The sequence below is a fragment of the Pocillopora damicornis genome, chromosome 4 (assembly GCF_964200805.1).
Source record: "Pocillopora damicornis chromosome 4, jaPocDami1.2, whole genome shotgun sequence".
NCBI lineage: Eukaryota > Metazoa > Cnidaria > Anthozoa > Scleractinia > Pocilloporidae > Pocillopora > Pocillopora damicornis.
Window position 1 is genome coordinate 28366203 of NC_142673.1, and position 21417 is coordinate 28387619.

The 21417-nt window shown below is 37.6% G+C and overlaps 3 protein-coding genes and 1 pseudogene across 3 annotated transcripts; 2 read left to right on the forward strand and 2 right to left on the reverse strand.

Moving 5' to 3' along the window:
• Positions 1–52: 52 nt before the first annotated feature.
• LOC113682635 (SHC-transforming protein 1) lies at positions 53–10292 on the reverse strand. The gene is made up of 13 exons (XM_027199802.2): positions 9795–10292; positions 9465–9535; positions 7788–7845; positions 7448–7478; positions 6775–6917; positions 6180–6231; positions 5506–5632; positions 4918–4999; positions 4247–4430; positions 3817–4050; positions 3100–3312; positions 2362–2555; positions 53–1604 (listed from the first exon to the last, which is right to left on the reverse strand). The coding sequence occupies exons 1-13, from the start codon at positions 9927–9929 to the stop codon at positions 1479–1481; spliced, it is 1650 nt and encodes a 549-aa protein (XP_027055603.2). The 5' UTR covers positions 9930–10292; the 3' UTR covers positions 53–1478.
• Positions 10058–12860, forward strand: LOC149047565 (tyramine receptor Ser-2-like). Its single transcript, XM_089204647.1, has 3 exons — positions 10058–10430; positions 10736–10784; positions 11434–12860. The coding sequence occupies exons 1-3, from the start codon at positions 10356–10358 to the stop codon at positions 11730–11732; spliced, it is 423 nt and encodes a 140-aa protein (XP_089060773.1). The 5' UTR covers positions 10058–10355; the 3' UTR covers positions 11733–12860.
• A 660-nt stretch (positions 12861–13520) lies between these two features.
• LOC149047566 (histamine H2 receptor-like) lies at positions 13521–15820 on the forward strand. Its single transcript, XM_089204646.1, has one exon. The coding sequence runs from the start codon at positions 13665–13667 to the stop codon at positions 14709–14711; it is 1047 nt and encodes a 348-aa protein (XP_089060772.1). The 5' UTR covers positions 13521–13664; the 3' UTR covers positions 14712–15820.
• A 2133-nt stretch (positions 15821–17953) lies between these two features.
• LOC149047567 (histamine H2 receptor-like) lies at positions 17954–19788 on the reverse strand (annotated as a pseudogene).
• Positions 19789–21417: the final 1629 nt, after the last annotated feature.

Here is a 21417-nt window from a genome sequence, read left to right on the forward strand (position 1 = left end):
GATCTCCCGTTTTTGGTTGATCATGATTCAAAAACCCAGTAAATTTAACATGTAGAAATTCAAGTAACATTTATTTCAAATACAGCAATTAACAACCCTTTCCTACACCAGAGTGCTTCGGTTTTTTAAACCTTGTGACCGAAAAAAAACATTTAAACCTCTTCTTAAACCACGTAACAAATACTACAATCGATGCTACCTTGAAAGTTTGGGTGCTGATCAAAGATTTTTATTGTTATATGAGTGATACAACAATTAGGGTCGTCTTTTATGTTTTCTCAAATAAGAAAAAAACAGTTTAACAGAACTGTTTACTTGAAATAAAATTGAACGTCAGGGCAACAGTGCATTCTTTTCCTACCTGTTGTTATATAAAAAAGTGTCAACTCTAGTAATACTACAAGAAGAGTTGTGCGGAGAAAAAGTGTAAAATTACTTGATTTTCAGTTTAAAATAATAGACCTGCTATTACTATTTGTATTTCTGGGCAACAATTTCTAGCTTTAAAACCAAACCAGAGCTTGCTGGTGTTAACATGCATATTCATCTTTTTATTCATGAGCTGCTAGTTATCAGGTTTATTTCAATCAGTTGATCAGCATTCTAAAAAGTAGTCAATCTGGCAAATCTCGTTTTTATATTATATTAATAACTGTACTAAATTATTCTACAAAGGTTGTAGAAAAAATTGGATTGACTGTGGAACAGTTTTTACGAAAGTCCTCTGGGATTTCATTGTTCTTGCATTAGTAAGTTCGGTAAATAGTTCGTAGAACTCGCGCTAACATCCAAATCATATCAGATGCTAAACTTAAACCAATCATAACAACTTGGTCACACGACGGCATTTTCCCGCACTTTAGATAGTTTCTTTACTTTTGCTTCGCATTCTGATTGACCTCTGAGATATTTGCCTCTGTTATGATTGACTGTACTAATTACTACGGTTTGGGGTACTGGGCACTCAATCAAAATGCTCTATACCATTCTGATGAACATCCTTCCTCAAAATCCCTCTACAATACATCATACTTTTGTCAATACCTGTACTAAACATTAACTCCTATCGTGTTGTGTGCGATGCAATACTTGATCAAAAAGTTGTGTTAGCGAAGTTTTACAAAACCTTACAAGTATTATTTGTACAAAACTTTATAAAAAGAATTCAGCTTATGAACTTTGGCTTCATTAGCTGAGAGTACTTTGAAGAAATCGCAACGCTGCTCTCCTCAAATCAAACGACGATTCTGAAAGTGTCTTAAAAGTTAATGAACACAGCCCCGCCCTATAAATTCCTATCGTTTTTACAAATCAGTATTTATGCAAAGTATTTGAAGTACCACACTTAACTTGCTGAAACGAAGCGGTAGTGTGGGCATCAGACGAGTCAAACTAAAACGCACTTACATAATTGATTCAAGTCGCTGCAGTTTTCACAAAGGTTAGCCTTAAAAAGAATCGTTGTTAGGTTAAAACAGTTATTGCTTGTGAACAGGGTGTGTTATTGTGACCTGGCTACCCGACGAGATGATTGGCACAGCGTGGTTTACATGGTATACAACGAGCTCTTGAACACTTGAAAACTCGCGATCTTTCGTTCGAACCTGTGGAGGACAAAAACCAAGAGTTAACCTGTAGTTAAAAAGACGACTTTCGCTTTTGAAAAAACCATTATTAATTACTGGTCTGACTTAGAAAAAAACGCACCAGAGCAACAGGACTTGACGACTTCATTAAGGTCCGGGTCCGAGACAGAGAATGAAGCTAAGGACTTGCTGCGCAATCAAACCCTCGCTCAAAAAAACAAGTTGGGAAGTACCAATTTATTGAATTTCATATTCAACATATCGAAGTAAATAATTATCCAAGATTTAACTTGTTAGCGTGTTTGGCCGTGAAAACTGTTGAAACAGGATTGCAGAAATTGGTAAATTGTTTGCGTAGTCGTGGTTGCGCGCAAGAGTACGCATCAAAGGGTCCAATGCGCCGAGGCGAGACCCTTCCCTCTCACACAAGCGTGGTAATTCCAACTAGCCTGCTTTCAAGTCTTTTTCGTTTCTTTTATGCCGTGAGGGAGCATGGATGAAGCGGGAGCCGCGTGTGGGCATGGGGCGACAGAATTCCTTCGCGCGACTCCGTTTGGCTTAAAGAAAACGGAACAGACTGTAGCGAAGGGATGCAGGAAATTTTTGTGACCAATAATCAATCAAAAATACTAGACTAGTGCCCCACCCAGGCAAAATATCATCACCCTAATGAAAATTGAAGCAATGTAGCGTTCTGATAGTTAACAACGCTTTACTATAACAACATCGTCATAAATAAAAAAGATTTCTCAGCGTGGCAAAAGGCTGTACGAACCTTGCCCTCTGGATCCACCAACAACAAATGTCGAGGCTGTCCGTTTTGAACTCCAGACAGCACATACTGTCCCGCCTTTGATTTACTCTCTCTCACCAGGAAGTCTCCTTCATCTTCTAAAAGAAGTTCAGCTTCGGCACGAGACATTGGACCGTGGTACCACACCTCAGACTCAAGAGGGGTGGATTGAGCATCTGTGATGGAAAAGATCCCATGAAAACGAAAATCCTTGGTACAGCCTGCCAAACCTCCACATTTCCTATTCTTGTTTACAAAAATTTGCCCTGAATTTTCTTGTTTAAAAAAATACGCCTTGGATGTCGGGCCAGAGTTTTCTTGACAAAATCATTACATAGATCAGAATAACCTGAACATCACCGATTGTCGGTTAGTGGTCAATGAGCGTCCCGAATTTTCTCTTTTTTAAAGTACGCCAAAGAAATAGCTTTAGCATCAGTATTCATATTCTCCCAACGGTTCGCTATACATTTTTTTAAGGTGCTGACAAGGAGAATTTGTCAAACAATCACGAGCTTTTTTAGATGGTGATCATTTCCTTCTCCTGACCGTAAGTGTGTGATACAGGGGTGATGTTGTAAAGAGAAATTAGATGTTAGTCACTCTTAGCGGTCAAAGGGTTAAATTCCTCCTTTGTCAAATTTCTCACGCACTCTGGACGATTACGGAAAATAATTAGCCAATGAACAAACTATTTTATAGGTTACAATGTAAATGTACCATCTGTTGGCGCTGATTGTTGCTGATGCTGCTGTCGGTCTTCCTTTTCTTTCTCTGACTTAGTCGCAGCATATGGTTTAGGTACAGGGGGCCTTTTCCTTGGGGTGGGGGTGGGGCGGGGAGTATGGTAATCGTGATTATCCGGATAAGTTACCGCTGGGAGTGGAGGAGGTGGCATCTCCTCATCAAATGTTGCCCACTTATTTTCTTTCTCTAAAGAGAAAAAAACAAAGAAATACACATTCAATCTACCCATCGTTAGATAAATGAAATGAAGATAATATATCGACATCTATACATTTAAACTCACAAGTAAGAATGTAAGAAGAAGTCTGTACATGGGTTAAAACATTTTTACTCGAAAAACTTTTATCTGACCTCACTAAGTTATTACACACCACACTGTGTGAATGTTTGAAAGTTTTTCCGTAAGGTATAAGAAACTAAATGATGTATCACGTATTGAAAAGAAACACTCTTTCCGAAAGATTTACCAAAACACAACCAAAATTGAAAATTAAAAAAAGCTGTAGTTTAAACAGAAGAGTATGTGGAGACTTAAAATGCACGCCATCCATAGAGTAGAAAAAAAGTTCTAGAAACCTTGCATTAAAAGGCTTTGAGGCGATCTCTAAAAGTAAGTTTTCTGTACTAAGGAAACGTTTTTAAAGGGCAGAATATGCTAATGAGCAGGTACGAAACAAAATAATTAACCACCTGATCCAGAGGGTGGAGAGGAAGGGTTAGCGTATGTTGAAAAGTCTAGCTGGTCAACTGGATGTCTCTCCAAGCTATCACTTCTATCAGGTACTCTAGGAGTAGCAAGCGGATTCTCGTAGAAAGCAGCACCGTTAGGATTCTCATAACACGCCCCTGCAGCGAACTTAAGGCTACCGGGCTGGTTTACGCCATTTCTGCTATTAGATCGCGCTGATGGATTCTCATAGTCACCTAAAGTTGAAAGGAGAGAAAAAAACGAGTCAAACGAGAAACACCAGCTTCAGAAACTCTCTACGGTGGCCAATTCACATTATTACATAAAACTCAGTTAAGAAAACTCATTAAATTACCTTCAAAAGCTTATAGGAAAGTATTTGTACTCACACTTCTTACGAGATTACATGGTCCACATCATAACCAACCTTACCTTTGTGTTGGATCTTGGGGGCTTCGTAACCCACCAAAGATCCTTTGGGGACATCGTAGCCATGTGCATTCATCAGTCTGTTGGGATTGTCATAGTCTCCAAGTGCATCTGATGATGTGTTTCTCAGCGTCATGTAACCAGCTGGCCGTGAATCAATTGGAGCTTCATATGCATGCGAAGGCAACTGAAGATGAGTGAAAATAAATAACCAATGAATTATTATTTATTTCTATCTTTCTTTACATCAAAAGCCCCTTGAGCGACCTTAAAGTAATTTCCTGCAAAATTTAATCCACTTGACTCATGTGTATTCATTGTGTTTTCAAGGAAATAATGCAAAGCTTTGTGTCTGCTCAACTGCAAAAAAGTAAAAAAAAAAAGAATATGGCCTCCATGAGCTGTCAGAATCACACGACAAGACAAAATGACCTCAGCTATTGAGTGGGCCGCGTAACATTCTTTTATTTCAATCCCTCAACCAGGAGGAGAAAAAAGGGGGCAGATAGGAGCTGTGCATATAAAAAAAAACCTAATGAACAAGCTTGACTCTTAACGAATTTGACAAATTCGGTCAGAACTTGTTAACTGATAGTTTCAGTTTCCATTATTCTTGATGACTAGTTTAATGATTCAATATGCTTTCTGCGAACAACTAAGCAATGTGTTCATACATGTGATCCATCATTCTTTGGTTCTTCATACTCCATCTCATAGGTATGATCTTCACTCTCATCAAACAATGTATCCGAAAATCTGTAAGCAAATAGTTTAAATTTCACTCATTGTATCGCACATTCAACAAACAATAGTGAATATTTAACCATTGGTCACAACTGGAAGTGACAGTAACAAAATATCTCTGAGGCTCCAACTACCTTCAAAGCAATAAGAGACAATGCTACATCATTATCTAAATAATTTTGAAAAATTTGACAAGAGAATGGGACAAGTTAAAGTCACCAGAACACAAAGCATAATATGAGCTGCTCTTGTTTCTAAAGCAACTGTGGTGCTGCATCAGTGGAAGAGTATAAAAAGGTAATTGGCCACTCACCCTGATGAGGGGCTAATGCTTCAAACGTCAGCTTTGAAACTCTTAACAACTACCAATTTGCCAAATCACTTAGCTCTAGAAGCACAGTAGACTCACGGTATATCAGAGGGAGTAGAACAGAGGAGGAAGACACTGAAGGCGTTAACTTTGCTGGTCATGTTTCTACAGCTGAGTATAGAACAACCATGTGGTCTCTGCATCTTACCTTTCAGGAACCTCAGTGGCAAGAGGTGGATTCTGTAAAAACATCTTAAAACGGATTTCAAAGGCTTGTCCTATGGTGTTGATCACATCATAAGCTAGCCCACCTCCACAATCCAGAACAAAACAAGCTGAAAGAAAATAGATGTTATTATATGTAAGCTTTCATTAAAATGCATCATATATGAATACAAAGTCATGTACTAACTATAACAAATGTATTTTGTACTTAACAGTTACAATTAAATTACAGCAATTATAAACTATACATGGGGTACAATAACCACAAATGGCTTGAAAGAGAGGCAGCCACACTTGACATTAAGATGGCTAGCATAATCTAAACAGTAATCCCGCATTTGTTTTTAATTGTATGTTATGTCAGTAACTTGGCATGTTACTGAAACTGCTGTAAAAAAATGAATTTGTTATTTGATTGTACATACATGCAATTGTCCATATCAAGTAAGAAAAAGTGAGCGTAATGTATACATGTTTCACAAATTTAGAAAATACACTTATCTGTGATGCAATTAGATTGTAATTTATATAGAAGAATGTTGTAACACTACAACTGTAAACAGAACATGTAACATAAATATATTTCAGACTCAGTCTAAAAGACGATCCTTCCTTATCTGTTATCTATACAAATGAAAACCATTACAAAATACAAACCTCTTCCATTAACATGATCTTTTGCCACATATCCTATCATATCAATGCAGTCCTATTAAAAAAAAAATGTTCCACAAAATTTTTTTTTTAGCTTAGCTCTAGGGTCTATGACACGTGACATTACATTCTACAGAGACTATTTTTATGACAGATTTAAAAGAGCAAAATAATAATTACTAGAAACCAATGTGTTTCATAGGGAAACCAAAAACAATTGTTTACGCTGATCAAGGGGATTTTTAAGGTAACAGCTCGACAAACCATATACTTTAATCTCCACTGTGAAAAGTGTATCAATGCACGTCAAATACAACTGACAACAAGCAAATATGTTATAGCTGAGAAAGGGTTTTTTAACCTCAGTTAATGAAATTTGCTTTATTTGAAAGAGACAAAAGTTTGCTTTGTATAAATTTATTTATTTAAAATCTGGCGCAGTAATCTTGCCACTAAGCATAGTTGTCAATTCAAATAATGAGAAACTCTAAACAACCACAAGGATTGAATGACAACAGTCTGCCTTAAGTTGAAAACTTTATTCACCTCTTGCTGCAATTAGATCCACATTCTATACTTAGACTTGTCCATCAAATACCTTTTCTCCTCCACTAGCAAATGAAATCCCTTGCATGTCATGATTAGCGACAATTCTACCATTTTCAATGCTTGTCAACTTGATACCAAGGGATGACAGTGTCATGTTGACAGCACAGCCAGAGTTTGCCATACCAGGGACTTCTAAATATTTTACAAGGGAGAAAAGAAAACTGCTAGTCTTACTGATAATAATTGTTTTCAATTTGGAATATAAAAAAACTGTTTCAAATAAGCAGCCCACATCCACATGTAAAATAGGAACTCATAAAATCTTCTTGCTTCTCACATTTTTTTGTGTCAACAGGGTAACATTTTTATCCTCAGCAGGCTCCCACAGATAAAGAAAAAACCTTTATCATGTGTACAGGCTCTTTCACAAGTTGTATGAACAGCATTCAGTTTCATAATATCAAAAGGACTACCACATTTTTTGGGATTCATTTAACACTTGAATAAAGTTCAAGATTATGAAAAAGCCTTAATTAAATGTGCAAGGTACATGAACATTCAAGTTAATGCATCCTTATCATAAACTGCATAACTTGTGTTCAACAAACATAGAAAGTCATGTTTAATTTTGAGCAGGGTAATCAAAAAAGTAATAGTCACAGTTCCAAAAAACAAATTATAGCATAACTGACTTAACAATAGTACATCCTTCCAATCATTACCTCCTAGAAGCTTTTGTATGTTCTTTCCTGCCTGATAAAGACCACAAAAAATGCCGTTAAAAATTTTGACCAATCATATACCTAACTCAAAATATATCATCATGATAAAAAGCTTTGTGGAAGTACAGCCCTCTAGAAAAAAGATTTTATTTTCAATAAAGAAAATGTACAGGAACACTCAAGTTGTTGGTGATTGTTTTTTTCCCTGTATACCATGGCCACTGTGAAAGATATCAGAGAGGGAGCAGAAGAGTAAAAAGGACATTAAAAGCCATTGATAACTTTTAATTATGCTGGTTGAAAATTTTTTCTAAAGTTATTACCTTTCTCCATAACATACCTTCTTTCTCCTTGACAGCTGATAGCCAGCAGCTTCAGAACATCTCAAGATAGCTTCCCTACAATGCAAAAAATATCACCATGACCAACAAAAATAATTGATAACAATTTTTATGCCGTACATCAAAACACATTTGAGGTCAAAAATGTTTCTGAATCAATACTTTATTTATTAAATTATTTTATTGCCAGAAGTGATTGACAGATAACTTCTCTCCATTATATCTATACATTATCCAGCACACAGGCAATGAGAATATTCAAACTTGTCACTCCAGGTAGTTGTTTTCTTGATCTAACACCAAATTCTTGTTACTAATTTAGAAGGAAATATATAGCAGCTAGAGGGAAGAATTAAAAATCACATCCTGGGAGTTATTTGGTTAATAGGTCTGCAGCAAAATTGTATGAGAGTTTGAACAGGGAAAATTGAATATCCATCACATAATTCTTTGACGGTTATCTCTTTTACCTCAGAGAGGAATGTAAATGAAACTGAAGAAAAATATTCAGTAAGGAATATTGTTTGATTTAAAAGCAAATTCTCAGAGCTAATTAAACAAGAAATATATTGTAGATTGAAGTGCAAATAATAGTTACATAAGTTTTGAGATTTAAAAAGTAAAAAAAAGAGTAAACATTGCTAATGATTCTATTTTGATATCCACATCACACTACCATAAAGACACCACCCTCTGGAATTACTCTGAGTCACATCCCCAACTCTTCCTAAATTTGGTAATTTTCACTTTAGTCAGCCTCTCTCAGTCAATAAAAAGTCATTGCAAAGAATACCCATTACTCAAAATAGGCAAAATAGGTAAAATAGGCCCCTGTCTAAATTTGGTAATTTTTCACTTTGGTCAGTCTCTCTTAACCAATGAAAAGCCATTAGAAAGAACACTCACCATTTTAAAAAAGAAAAAATACCCCCTAGCTAGCCTAAAAAAACCCAACTTTTTTTCATAATCCCTTTTCATTTTTGTTTAAAGACAAAAAAATAATCTTTGAGTCCAAAATCCAAGTCAACTTCATATGAGAGATTTACTGTCACTTGAACTGCCAAGAGAGACTTGGAGATTTGTACTGTACACTTCAATTCCCAGATAAGCCAGGAGTTAGTGAGCCTCAGTGATACTACATGAATGTCACTGCATTACCACATAAATTTTATGTTGACGAAATAAACAGGTCGGAAACTATAACCATAGGGGGGTCAAACATGGTAGCCGCAAGAATTAAACTTAAGACCAAGAACACTTTTCCTCTTCTGAAACACTTAAACTGAGATATACTGTAGTTCATTTAAAGTATTTCAAGATCTGCGAATGTAAAGTATACAATAACTCTAAAAATTTTACCAACTCAAAGGTATGAATATTAAATCATGATGTTTGCGTGATAAAAAAAAAATGTAACTCAATCTTTCTCAAAAAATCAATTACTGTTTACAAACTTAGATAGTCATTTATAGTCATTTAGATACACAGGAAAAAGAGCATAATCTTTGCCTTATTTTGGAGCCACTATTTTATGATTTCATGGGACGCTATTTCATCGATGATGTCAGATAGAAACCTTGTTACGTTCTTTTGTTTTTAAATAACATGAGTGAACATGTATACGTATAGTATTACTGCGTAGCAGTTCCTGATGTTCGTTAGAGTCAAAATTTTACCTTGTAACTTGTTGTCGAAGATCGTAAGGGAGAGTTCGCATAGACTTTAGAACTTGTAAACAGCCAACATACTGTGAACAATGATTAAAAACAGATTAATTCGGAATCCTCATCGATTGAAACACTAATTCTGATAAGATCCCTCTTGTGCGGTATTTTGATGGCCGCGAATCAAAGTTGCCTCGACTTGAATATAATCAAACTCTGATTTGTAACAGATTTACAGGGGAGAAACAAAAATACCTTGAAATCGAACGTGAATGGACTCACTGAATTAATTTGTATGAAAATTATTTGAGTTTCAAAATATCGATCATAGCATCAACTCACTTTCACAGCGTAACAAACTCCGCCTTCCTTCAGCGAATTGTCTGAATGAAGCCATCCCCTCTGAGGCTTGTGAACAAAACTGCCAGTCTTTGTCCATTCAGCAGAGGGATCATTGGGCTTTTTCTTTCCAAACATGATTGTTTTAAACTTCAAATACCGCCAGATACCATATCAACATTCTCTTTAGTTTCCGCTGTCCCAGGATCCGTCCCAGAGTGCTTTGGAAATTTTCTCGCTGACCGACCTCGCTGGCTCAAAAGAGGAAGTAAACCCAACAACGAACGCAACGAACTGAGGAGCGAAAATTGAACTGTGAAGTAACACGGAACAGAAGAGTCTCAATTTATTGCATTTCCCCTTCGCAGCGCGTCTTGATCGTAATGATTGATCGTAGATCCGTGCGATCGATCGTAATGATTGATCGTAGATCCGTGCGATCGTGTTACGCGTCTGTTGAAACCCTATCCTCAAAGACGGTCGACCTGCGAATCTCTAGCTAAGCCCTCACTACGTGCTGTATGCGGTTTTTGTAGCCAATAAGTGCGAGCCCAAGGCTTTGTAATGAGGACACAGTTGCCTCAGGAGGGAGTCAGGGCTAATCAACTAGCGACAAAGGGCGTTTCTTTCGCCTACAAGGTAAATCCTTAATTGAGATAGCTACTTAAGTAAACTAGCTTTCCCAATCGACTACGATATATTAATTTAAGTGATGATAGCAAACTAAGAAAGAAGTGTTTAATTTGTTTTTGAAGAAAGAATGGTATCTCGAATTTCATTTCGGCGTCCTTTTCCCCCGGTTTTGAACGATTTTTCAACATCCTAGGCACCGACACGATTATGCACGTGTTTTTCTCTCGCTCATTACAAAGAGGAGGCATGTCGGTAAAATTGCACTTGAAGAAATCCACAACAATTTATCATTTTGGTTGCTTAATTGCCAGATTTACCTTTTTCTCGAGAGCGTGTCTGGTCAGAAAGCTGCTGCTTCAGGTGAGGTTTTTTTTACCTATGGAGTTGATTCCTGCCTCTCTTCGCTCCGTCATCATTCCTCTTTTTTTAGCATCGCGCAGAATGCCTATTGTTATCCTGTTCTCGCGACATTTCACGTGATTACAGCTTTAGGTTCAGTCCTTTTTGTATACAGCAGCTATCACGTTTCCCCACCGAGTAAGTAAGATAACAGCTGTGCATGTTTTACCGATAATAGTGTCAGTTGCTCATCCAATGTCACTCCAAACGGATGTCGAGACATAGTTAAAAATAATAACAAAAGTAGTGAACTCTGCCAAAACTCAATTATCGCGGTTGAACAGACCAATAGTATTGGATATATTATTGATGCTTCAAATATTTAGCTTGTTTCCATCACTGGTGTCAAATTGTTTGAAGTAATCCAAAATGCGTGGATCGATACAAGACTCTCAGAGATCCTCTGGCTCGGTTTAAGAGCTCACAATTCATGACCCAAAAACGAGCCTTACTAATCATCGTGGTAATCTGGCTCTACAGCATTTTATAGGCACTTTTTGTCTTCATGGGTTGGAGAGAAAAGGGAGAGCCAGATGATAAAGACAACTGTATGCTGCCCTATACTAAAGAATACAACATTCTTCGCTCTTTTTTTCTTTATTTACCGTAGTGCTGTCAAAAACAATCGATATATCAAACGAGATGGCTTTCCCCTCCATCCGGGAACCTACTAAAGAAGAAAAAAGGATGTATTTCAAGAATGTCAAAGCTGCTAAGACAACCGCCACACTCCTGTTGGCGCTTTTCTTCTGTTGGCAGCCATACTGTTATTTCATCATCGTCGAAACCATTCTAGGGAAAGAGTCGTTTCCTTGCAAAGTTTACATGTCGTTGTTGTGGTTGGGCTACCCTAATTCAGCGCTGAATCCCTTTTTGTACGCCTTCAGCAACAATCGTTTTAAGTTCTAGTATATCACATAATACGAAAGCAAGAGAAGGCTCTAAGCAATACAAAGCATAATTCATCCGAATAACTCACGAATGAACAACAAGAGATGTATCTGAAGAATATCAAGGCAGCCAAAAGGAGCTCGGTATTCGTGTTGGCTATTTTCGTCTGCTGGCTGCCATACGCCCTTTGGCTTGTCTCTGACACCATTACCAGCAAAAAGTGGACATCGTTTGACCACGAAGTCTACATGGTGCTGTTGATGTTTGGTTTTCTCAACTCGGCGCTGAATCCCTTTCTGTTCGTATTTCGGAAGAAGAACTTCAGAGCTGTGTATGCAAAAAGGTTCTCTTTAGGATTCAAATGTCACTGAACTTGCTAGATTTAACACGATACTAAAACAGTGTAGTTTCAACCTAAACTTCCTAGTTATAGCTGTTCGTTTTCTCAGCAGAGCGAATGTTGACAAAGAGCTTAGAAGACCACTCTCCAAACTTAAATCAGAGGGATCTTTAAGGTTGGATGTAAGCAAACAACGAAAAAAACATTACATGAGAAAAATCGAACTGTTTAAATTCATACTAAAAGGCGTTTTACAGGGCACAGCTGACGAGCAGATGCAGAACTTACCTCAACCAAAATCATTTCTGATGAAATGCAGGATGAGAGGATATAGACCCAGTTCCCCATCAGCGCGACCACTCTGCTTCCAGATAGTTAATTTCTTACCAAGTTGACCTTTAGAGTTCTATGAAATAGGTTATAGCTATACTGTATGTGAAGGTGAAATGATTTCGACATGTTTTTATGACAAAGACTTCACTAGATGTCATCTAAAGGATGAGCTGAAGTTTGCCAAATTGACTCAGACCGATCAATATGCATGCTTTTGTAAAGAAACTGAGAAAATTTAATGAAGTTTTCCCGGTCAACGTTCTGTAATACTTAACTTTAATTTAGGAAATAAGTGGGAACCGCATTAGATGATTTAACACAATAATGATAATTTTGATGGAAAGCTCTCCGGCCAGTATACAAGACAATGCATTATGTCAACTCAATCATTAATCTCTGGAAAATATAATCTTTCAGCATGTGTGAAATATCGGGTATGAATTCAACCAAATAAGACGTAACAGTATAATGAATATTTCTGTGTTAGCATTGTGTTTCAGATATTTCAAGATTTTAAATTTCACGCAATATCCATTTTTTTAAGCCCGAAGAGTTATTTTTAGAAGTTTCCTCATTATTATCGTTTTTGTTATATTTTATTGTGGCTCAGTTATATCACTTGGTTGCAGACGAAAATCTGACCCAAGTCTTTGGAGCTTTTAAGCCGCATGGAAATTGAACCATACATCTTTTAAAATGTCTGGTTCAATTTGAATCTGTCAGTTTTTCATTGAAGAAATGTAAAATGGTTTCCGTGTTTACGTAGCCTGATGTAAACACTTGGGAGGTTCCCAAACTCCCAAGTGTTTACATCAGGCTATGTAAACACGGAAACCATTTTACATTTCTTTTATGAAATAACTAATGAAAGAGGAACGAAAACCGTGTTTACATACGCTCATGTAAAATGGTTTTATGGCCAATCAGAGCGCGCGTACTGTTTGAATTATTTTATAAAGTGATATAGTCATCGAAAATTCTAGGTTTCTTTTTGCAGTTTCAATAAATAAGGAGACGTCAGAGTGATATTGAGTATGGTATACTATGCCAAAATCAAGTGCCACCGGGTAATTAAAACCTTAAAAATATCTCAAGCTGTAAGAGACGGCCGATAATCAATTTCTTTTGGCGCTTTATTGTGTTGAGCAAATCGAATACTGCAGTGACCGGTGCGTTACAAAGGTAGAAAACTCCAGTAAGCTACGGGGAAAGTTTTAGTTCAGTTCTTTACAACCTAGAGCCGCGACATATTTACGTTCCAAAACAGCCTCTTAAGAATGAACAACAGTTCCGCTGCAGATCCGTCCACCGACGAAGACGTTTTCTTTGGTTTCAGACCAGAGTTTTCGTATCCTGTTGCAGCCTGTTACATAGTTATCACAGTGGTGGCGGTCTTTGGAAACGTTTTGGTCTGTTTCGCAATACTTGCTAACCAGCATCTCCGCTACAATCCCACGAATCTTTTCATTTTTTCCTTGGCTCTTTCAGATTTTCTCGCGGCAACGATCGTGGTACCGTTTGATATAGAATCACTTTTCCTTGACGGTGCATGGAATCATGGAAGAGCATTCTGCATAGTTTGGCAGGTGGTGTACATGATTACTATACCCATCTCGATTTTCAGCCTATTGATCATCAGTGTGGATCGATATAAAACCCTCAGTGATCCTTTGTCGCGGTTTAAGAATTCACAGTTCATGACCCAAACCAGAGCTTTAATTGTTATAGCGATCATCTGGCTGTATTACCCACTATGGCCGTTTTTTGTCCTCATGGGTTGGCGAGAGGAAGGAGAAGCAGATGATGATGGCATCTGCATACTGCCATACACAAAGAACTTTGTCCTTGTTTCGTCCTTTCTTAATGTTATTCTTCCGCTGATGATCACATGCTTTTTTTACGTCCTCATATATCGCATTGCTGTCAAGAACAATCGATCCACCAAAAGAGGTACCTTTCCTTCGACTCGAAAGCCCTCCAAGGGTGAAAAAAAGGTGTATTTGAGAAATGTCAAAGCGGCTAAGACGACTTCAAAGTTCGTTTTGGCGGTGTTCTTCTGCTGGCAACCTTACTTTTATTTTGCCATTGCTAGTGCTATCGACGGAGAAAACTGGGAACCGTTTCCTTACGAAGTTCACCCAGTGTTGTTGATGTTTGGTTACCTTAACTCAGCACTCAATCCGTTTCTTTTTGCCTTTTCCAACAAAAGTTTTAAGGCTGTTTATAAAAAGCGTAAACCAGCTGTAAAACGGGCTGAACCGTGCATATCGTTTCACCGGCTCTCAACGTTTTCACAAAGCACTGTCACCTCCGATATTCCGTAGCTGGGAAGCGGTGTCCGTCTCCTATCCATATCCTATCCTATCGTTGCATTACTGCGAAGCTCTTAATTTGAAAATTGTAAAGCAACCACATTACAAATAAGAATTTTCCCAAGCACTTATATAGATCCGTCACGTAATAACAACATATGCATTTGGTACATAATCACATTGCAATGTACCTGCTTAAGCAATAGCGGTAATCATAAGTTATGTTTGGGGTAGGAATCATCTGACATGTAACTCTCAGAGATTTGATGGTAAAAATGTATTATTAGTGCGATGGGCTTTGAGAGGACCATTGAAGCTCTATCCAGCGAGAACATGTTATATGTAAATTTTCTGAGCTTACCAAGATTTTGTTTGAGATTGATGTGGTGCTTTATCCTTGAAATTATCGGGACAGAAAATTGAAGTTAGGGATACTTAAGCAGTAGAACATGGAGATAGTGTAGGTGAAGTGACGTGTGGTCTCAGTATTATATCTGTAAGACATAAACCTCTACAAAACATTGGAGGTTATGAGATATGGGCAAACATGTTTAATTCGACAAAAATTTGACTTACAAAATTGCAAAAACAAAGAGATCAAATGTTACAAATCTTAGTTTTGTATGTATCAAGAGAATGTCAACTGCTGACGTTCTCTTAAAACATAATTCAAATATTCAGTACATAATACATATATTCACAGGCTTTCTGCCTGTGACTGGACTATACGAAACACAATTCGGACTGATCTGAAATCACCTGCTTTATATTTTTTGTTTGTTTTGCTTACCAAGCTAAAGCTCGATACCTTGTTTACTAAAGATCTTTTTTCACAGCCACAGCTATTTTTTCTTGGTCGTCATTGAATAGCTATCTTTATCTCATCATGATAATTTTAGCTGCTTTTGTTTCATTGGCTCAGTTTAGCAATAAAATTTGAAATGTTGAAAAGCTGGCATGTTAAAACGCACAGTTTAGTCCAGTCATAGCCATTAGCCTTTGCATAAAGGCTGCTTCGCCCGTTTTTGCTATTAACGCAATTTTGGGTAAGTACAGGTTTGTCACAAGCGTTTTTATAAAGGACATGTTGAAAATAAAGTAACGAGGTTGTGATCGAAATATTAATGGAATTCCTTGTTTGCACGTATCGATAAACCAGAAACATATATCATGGCGGGACTTCCCGATTTTCTCGCTGATAAGCTGCAACCCTGATTCATTGTAAAAATTTTGGGCAAAGACGTGCGGCTCATTATACGCCGGTGTTTACCGTGGCCGTAACTTATATGCTTCCGATTAATGAACCAGTCATTGTCTACCGACCGAATGGAGGTTTGGGGTGGGGAGGGGGTGGGAGGGTTTGGATAATTTGTAGTCTTCGCCAACAGAGTGTAAAAGGGGGGACTATACTAAAGTGACTGCAATTAACTGCCAGTGAGGGGGAGGATCAGGTAAATTTTAAGATAACACAACCAAAATGCTCCGACCCAACTCCACCCCACCCCAGGCGGGAAATAGTGACCACTCCTTAAACGCGATTTAATAACTATACCTACACTGACGCAACAAAGCTATGTTCAAAACTACCATAACTGAATCAGATACCCTAGAGTGGCTTGATTACAGTAACTCCTTACAGTTAGGAAAGAAAAGGAAATTTGAAATAAGGATTTCCTAAAACTAATTGAGAAATTGAAAGTTCACGCTATAGTCTCTAGTGTGCACGAATGGCCTCAAATTTTGATGGCTTAATCCTTTTAGACTAGCATCTAATTCATCTTTACATGGTCACCCCCGAATCACACATTAACTCTTTAACTCCCAAGATCTGACTGATAATTCTTTCCTTTGGCTGTTACACATTTCCTTGTTACACATTTCCTTATGAATAAGTTACGAGAATTTGGTGTTTGATCAAGATAACAACTTCTACCTGATAAGTTTTGGTATTCTCACCACCCGTTTGTTAGATAACGTTGGGATATTATAGGGAGAAAGTACATGTTAATCACCCCTGGGAGCTAAAGGGTTAAGATCACAAGAATAAAGGAAATGTTCACCGACAAAAGAATCTCTTGATTGTCAAACAAATTCTCCTTCTCAGCACCTTCGGAAACTTACAGAAAGCAGGGGTTAATTTAGTAAAACTTTTACACTTGTAATCTACAACTAGGACCAATGTGTTTAAAAGTGCAGACGAAAACGAGTATAATAGGCATCGTTGCAAGTCCAGATTATAAGTGCCCGACTTGTAATTACAAGTGTAGTGCTACAAGTGTAAAAGATAGTAAGAATCATATTTAATAACACTTTTACAAGAGTTTAACTTTTATTTTTACAAGAGTTCGACCTGTAAATCACAAGTGCAAAATACAAGCCGCGACTGCTCCTTTGAGTAACATTTGTAGTGAACGGGCACCGTTACGTTACACTTACTTCTCCCATTTCACCACTCTCAGTTTCCACGGTAGACACTTGCACATTATCAGTGTAACTTCCAACGCCACCTTTTGCAAAGAAATTGAACATAACAATAAATTTATTATCCCCGGGTCAGCGGTCGCTCTGGTTCTTCCGTGTTGGGAAAGGGTAAGTGCTGCAGGGTGGGATAGGGGTTTCTTTAAGATCTGAGTTGGTTTATGAAACTTTTACTCTAGTTTGGCAACATATGATAGTTCTTTCCCCTTGCATGAGTAGAAAATGACGATAGTAGCATTCTCATTTCATTACCAATAGGACTTGCACGTTTAAGAGAGTTGAATTATTTAAATATGGAGTATAATTATTTTACCTTCAACGCTAGAAGCTGTTGTGAAGACGATCTCAAAATTTAATGTCCCAATCGCCGACCTTCACTGATTCTATATTGGTGCTTTCACAGCCTTAAACATCGAAGACAGGCTCATCTAGCTCAATGAGCTCTCCACTCCCCACCCCTCTTCCCTGGACCAGTCTTCCTTGATTCACCTATTTTTTGGTGTAAATCTGCATATGTTGGTCCATAAAATATTTCGGAGCGTCTATGTTTCAGAGTGTCTATGTTTGCGCCAAAGCCTTTCTCACGCTGCTTGCTTTATTTTCTTTGTCACGGTCGACGAAAATGGCGCCAAAACTATCATTTCAACTATGTTCCCTCTCGAGCTGAGCCAAAAGCAACTTTCTTTTTTGCCGCAGGTATCGATAACATGCTAAACAACTTTTGACCAATAAAACTGAAAGCAAACGAAGCAAACGAATCAAAGCCACATGTATTAAGAGGACGGCAACGATTTTTAATTGCACATGTAAATATATTTACATTCAAGCGGAGTCTACATTTGTAAGAGGGTCTTAATGTGGTCAACCTTTATCTGTAAAACGGCAAACAAAAAACGTTGACCGTTAGTCGTAAAAAAAGTTAATCGTGAAAAAAAAACTCCTATAAAATCAACGAGAAGAAATTAATCATAAGTCGTAAAATCCGTCACCCCATTGCGACCCTCTTGTAATTCGTACATTTGTTATTTACACTAGTGTACTGACCCGAGATACAGGTCTATATTCTAGTGAATAATATTGCTTTTTTAAATACTTATGTGTAAAAGTCGGACTTTACCCGTGTACATTACTCGTCTAAAAACTTCAAGTGTATTTTCCTTATCAAATTGACCCCAGTATGGAGAATATGCATGCTGATGTTAGTGTGTAAAAAGTTAACTTTTCAGTTCAATCCAAGTTCGAGCGCGAAATTTGTTCAAAATATTGTTACGTTCAGCTGATTTGCAGTATATAACATGTTATCAGTTCTCCTTGGTAAACAAAGAATATTCACCAGCTTTGAAAGAAATGTATTTGAATCTAGCCAGGTTAAGATGCTGTAAAATCACACGTCACTGCTTCAATTTTATCGATTGAAGACGTACTTCTCTGCTTTCCTCTTCTGGAATCTGGGAAACTTAAACCTACCCAGTGTGGTCGACCTAAGCAGTTTCCGATATACAGATTGAAATCTCTTGTTACGGAAGGCAAACAGAAAGGGGTTGAGCGCTGAGTTAAGGTAGCCAAACATAAGAAGAACCCAAAAGAGTTCAACGCGATATGGGTCCCGTGTATCACCGACAAGATTAGCAATGATGCTGGAGTAGGTGTAAGGCTGCCAGCAGAGAAATATGACAACTACAAACATGGCTGTCGTTTTGGCTGCCTTCATGTTCCTTGAGTACATCTTGTTATCTTCTTTAGTGGGCCTAAAGATTGACAGAAATCCACCTCTTTTGTTAACGTTGCGGTGCTTGCGAGCGATGAGGTAAATGAGGATGTAAAACACACATGTGAGAAGTAGTGGAAAGACGAAATTCATGATAGAAGTGAGAACGTTGTAGAAAGTGGCATAGTGTAAAGGGCAGGTACCTTTGTAAATTGGCTCGACACTTTTATCTTGCCATCCCATGATCGGAAGGAGTGCCCACACAATGCAGTAAGACCAAACAAGTGCGATAACAATCAAAGATCTTCGCTGAGTTATAAATTGCGAGCGTCGAAATCGACCAAGTGGATTCTTAAGGGTCTTATAACGATCCACGCTAATTGCCAGAAGGGTAAAGATCGATGTCGGTACAATGATGACGTAAACCGTGCGAAAGGTAATACACATGGTTTTGCCATGTTTCCACTTTCCGTTCAGTAAAAGTAATTCAATGTCAAATGGCATGGCAAGAGTTACGGTGAGAAGATCCGAGATTGCCAAAGACAGGAGAAGGAGGTTTGTTGGGTTATTACGGAGATTTCTGTCGGCAAGGATAGCGTAAGAGACCATCAGGTTACCAATGATGGCTACCACCACGATGACAATATACAGAGAAGCGACTGAGTAAGTGAAGAACGGGGAGATATCGAATAAAGGTTCTTGAGTTCGTAGACCGCTGGAGTCGTGATCAGAAGAGTTGTTCATCCTGAGTAATGTTAAGCGTTTCCTCGGCCCCTGCAACTGTTATTGAACCTTCAAAAGGAGCTAACGATTGAGAGTGCGTAGATAAAAATCTCCAGAAACTGAACTTTGGTGTGGTGTTCGCTGAAGTGAATTAGTGTTGTAGTACCAAACAATCTTTTTATGCATGCATTCGACAGCATTTACTTGATAAAGAGACAAATATCTGTTATATTACTCTGGGAGTATTGGTGGATTTGATTAATTACTTCAAGCGTACCGCGTCTTAATCGGTGGACAAATATCTCCGGCATATTTTGAGTTACTGCTGTCTTTCTGCAACTTAAGCTCAATATTTGTTTAAGATTTAGTGTTCGGCAATTTAATTTTATCATCACCACCGTTGGGTGTTTAGAAATAGAACTTCAGGAATCTTGGACAAATACGGATTTTTGAGGAAAAAAATTCTAATTGATAATAGCAGTGTTTAAGAGGTCTGACAAGATAATGGCTACACACGATTTATGATATTTCCTGTTAAAATTTACTAAGTTGCTGAAAGCATTTATAGCATAGCTAGTAAATTTGTCTGATCAAATTCAATTGCGTGAGCGTGCTTCATATTCCTATTGGGCAAGCTCATGACGTCAGCAAACAAATCCCTTTGAGAAAAAAAAATTGAAATGTTATAAAACAATTGGTTCATACGTCAGTTGTGCGTTCGGCGATATATGAAGCACGCGGGAAGTTTGGCATCTCTCCTGTTCTCCAAACTTCCTGCGTGCTTCATATCTCGATGAACGAACGCTGACATATGTACCAATTGTTAATTCGTAAACCTTGTTTACGGGAAACCGAAACTGAATATTTTACCAACGGCCTTAATGTATGATACGGGTTCTGATTTTGGTGACTAGCGTCATTGCACAGACAAGATGAAGTAATATCGTTAAAACACAATCTTGAATACAAAGCGAATTATTGAGTAAAAGGTCAAGTGAGAGTACAAACGACAGCTACAAACAGTTAAATTCTCTCGAAAAGACTTCCTCGAGTTTTGTTTCATGGACAGCAATTGCACGAAAGTAATTCACAAGATAATTGGGGAGTAGTCTCGACGTTTCATGGTTATTTTTTGTCATTGAAACAATTTATGAGTTGCAATATTTCCTTCAAGTGTTGTTGAAATAGGAAAGACGGAAATAAGTGGTTTCATCTGGCGATGTTGATTTGTTCAAGAAGCCTTTGCCAAAAGATGAAGTTATAAGCTAGATTGTCGTTCTGCCATCATAGCCGAAATGAAATTTTCGTTGCATCCTTAAACAAAATTTTCGTCAGATATTTACACTCCATAGTGGTGAAAGAGCTCATTTGATTGAGTTTAGTAGGATTGACCTTGAGCAGTGAATTGTGACTGTGAGTGATATAAAACATATGTTGAAACAGAGAGAATCACTTGGAATTTCTTTGCTATTTTGCTTCAGAATTCATCATATATATCGTAAACCAAAGAAGGATTGAAATTGTAAATGAATTATATTTTGACCAGCTTTTTTTTTTTACTTATTACTGTAGCGCATTTCAGCCAATCTTTAGAGATCTTCAAGACTCTGCTGACGGGAAAATAATATATAAAGATAAGACTTAAGTTGTAAATTGCACACTCATTACTAGAAACTGTAAACGTTTTTGGTGTCGCTAGGGGAACGATCTGTGTTCCAATATAGAGTTAAGAAACCATTTCGTTGCCAAGGAAAACTTTCTATTTATCTCAATATTCGGTACTTTACACTGTAAAAGCATTTCAGTTTG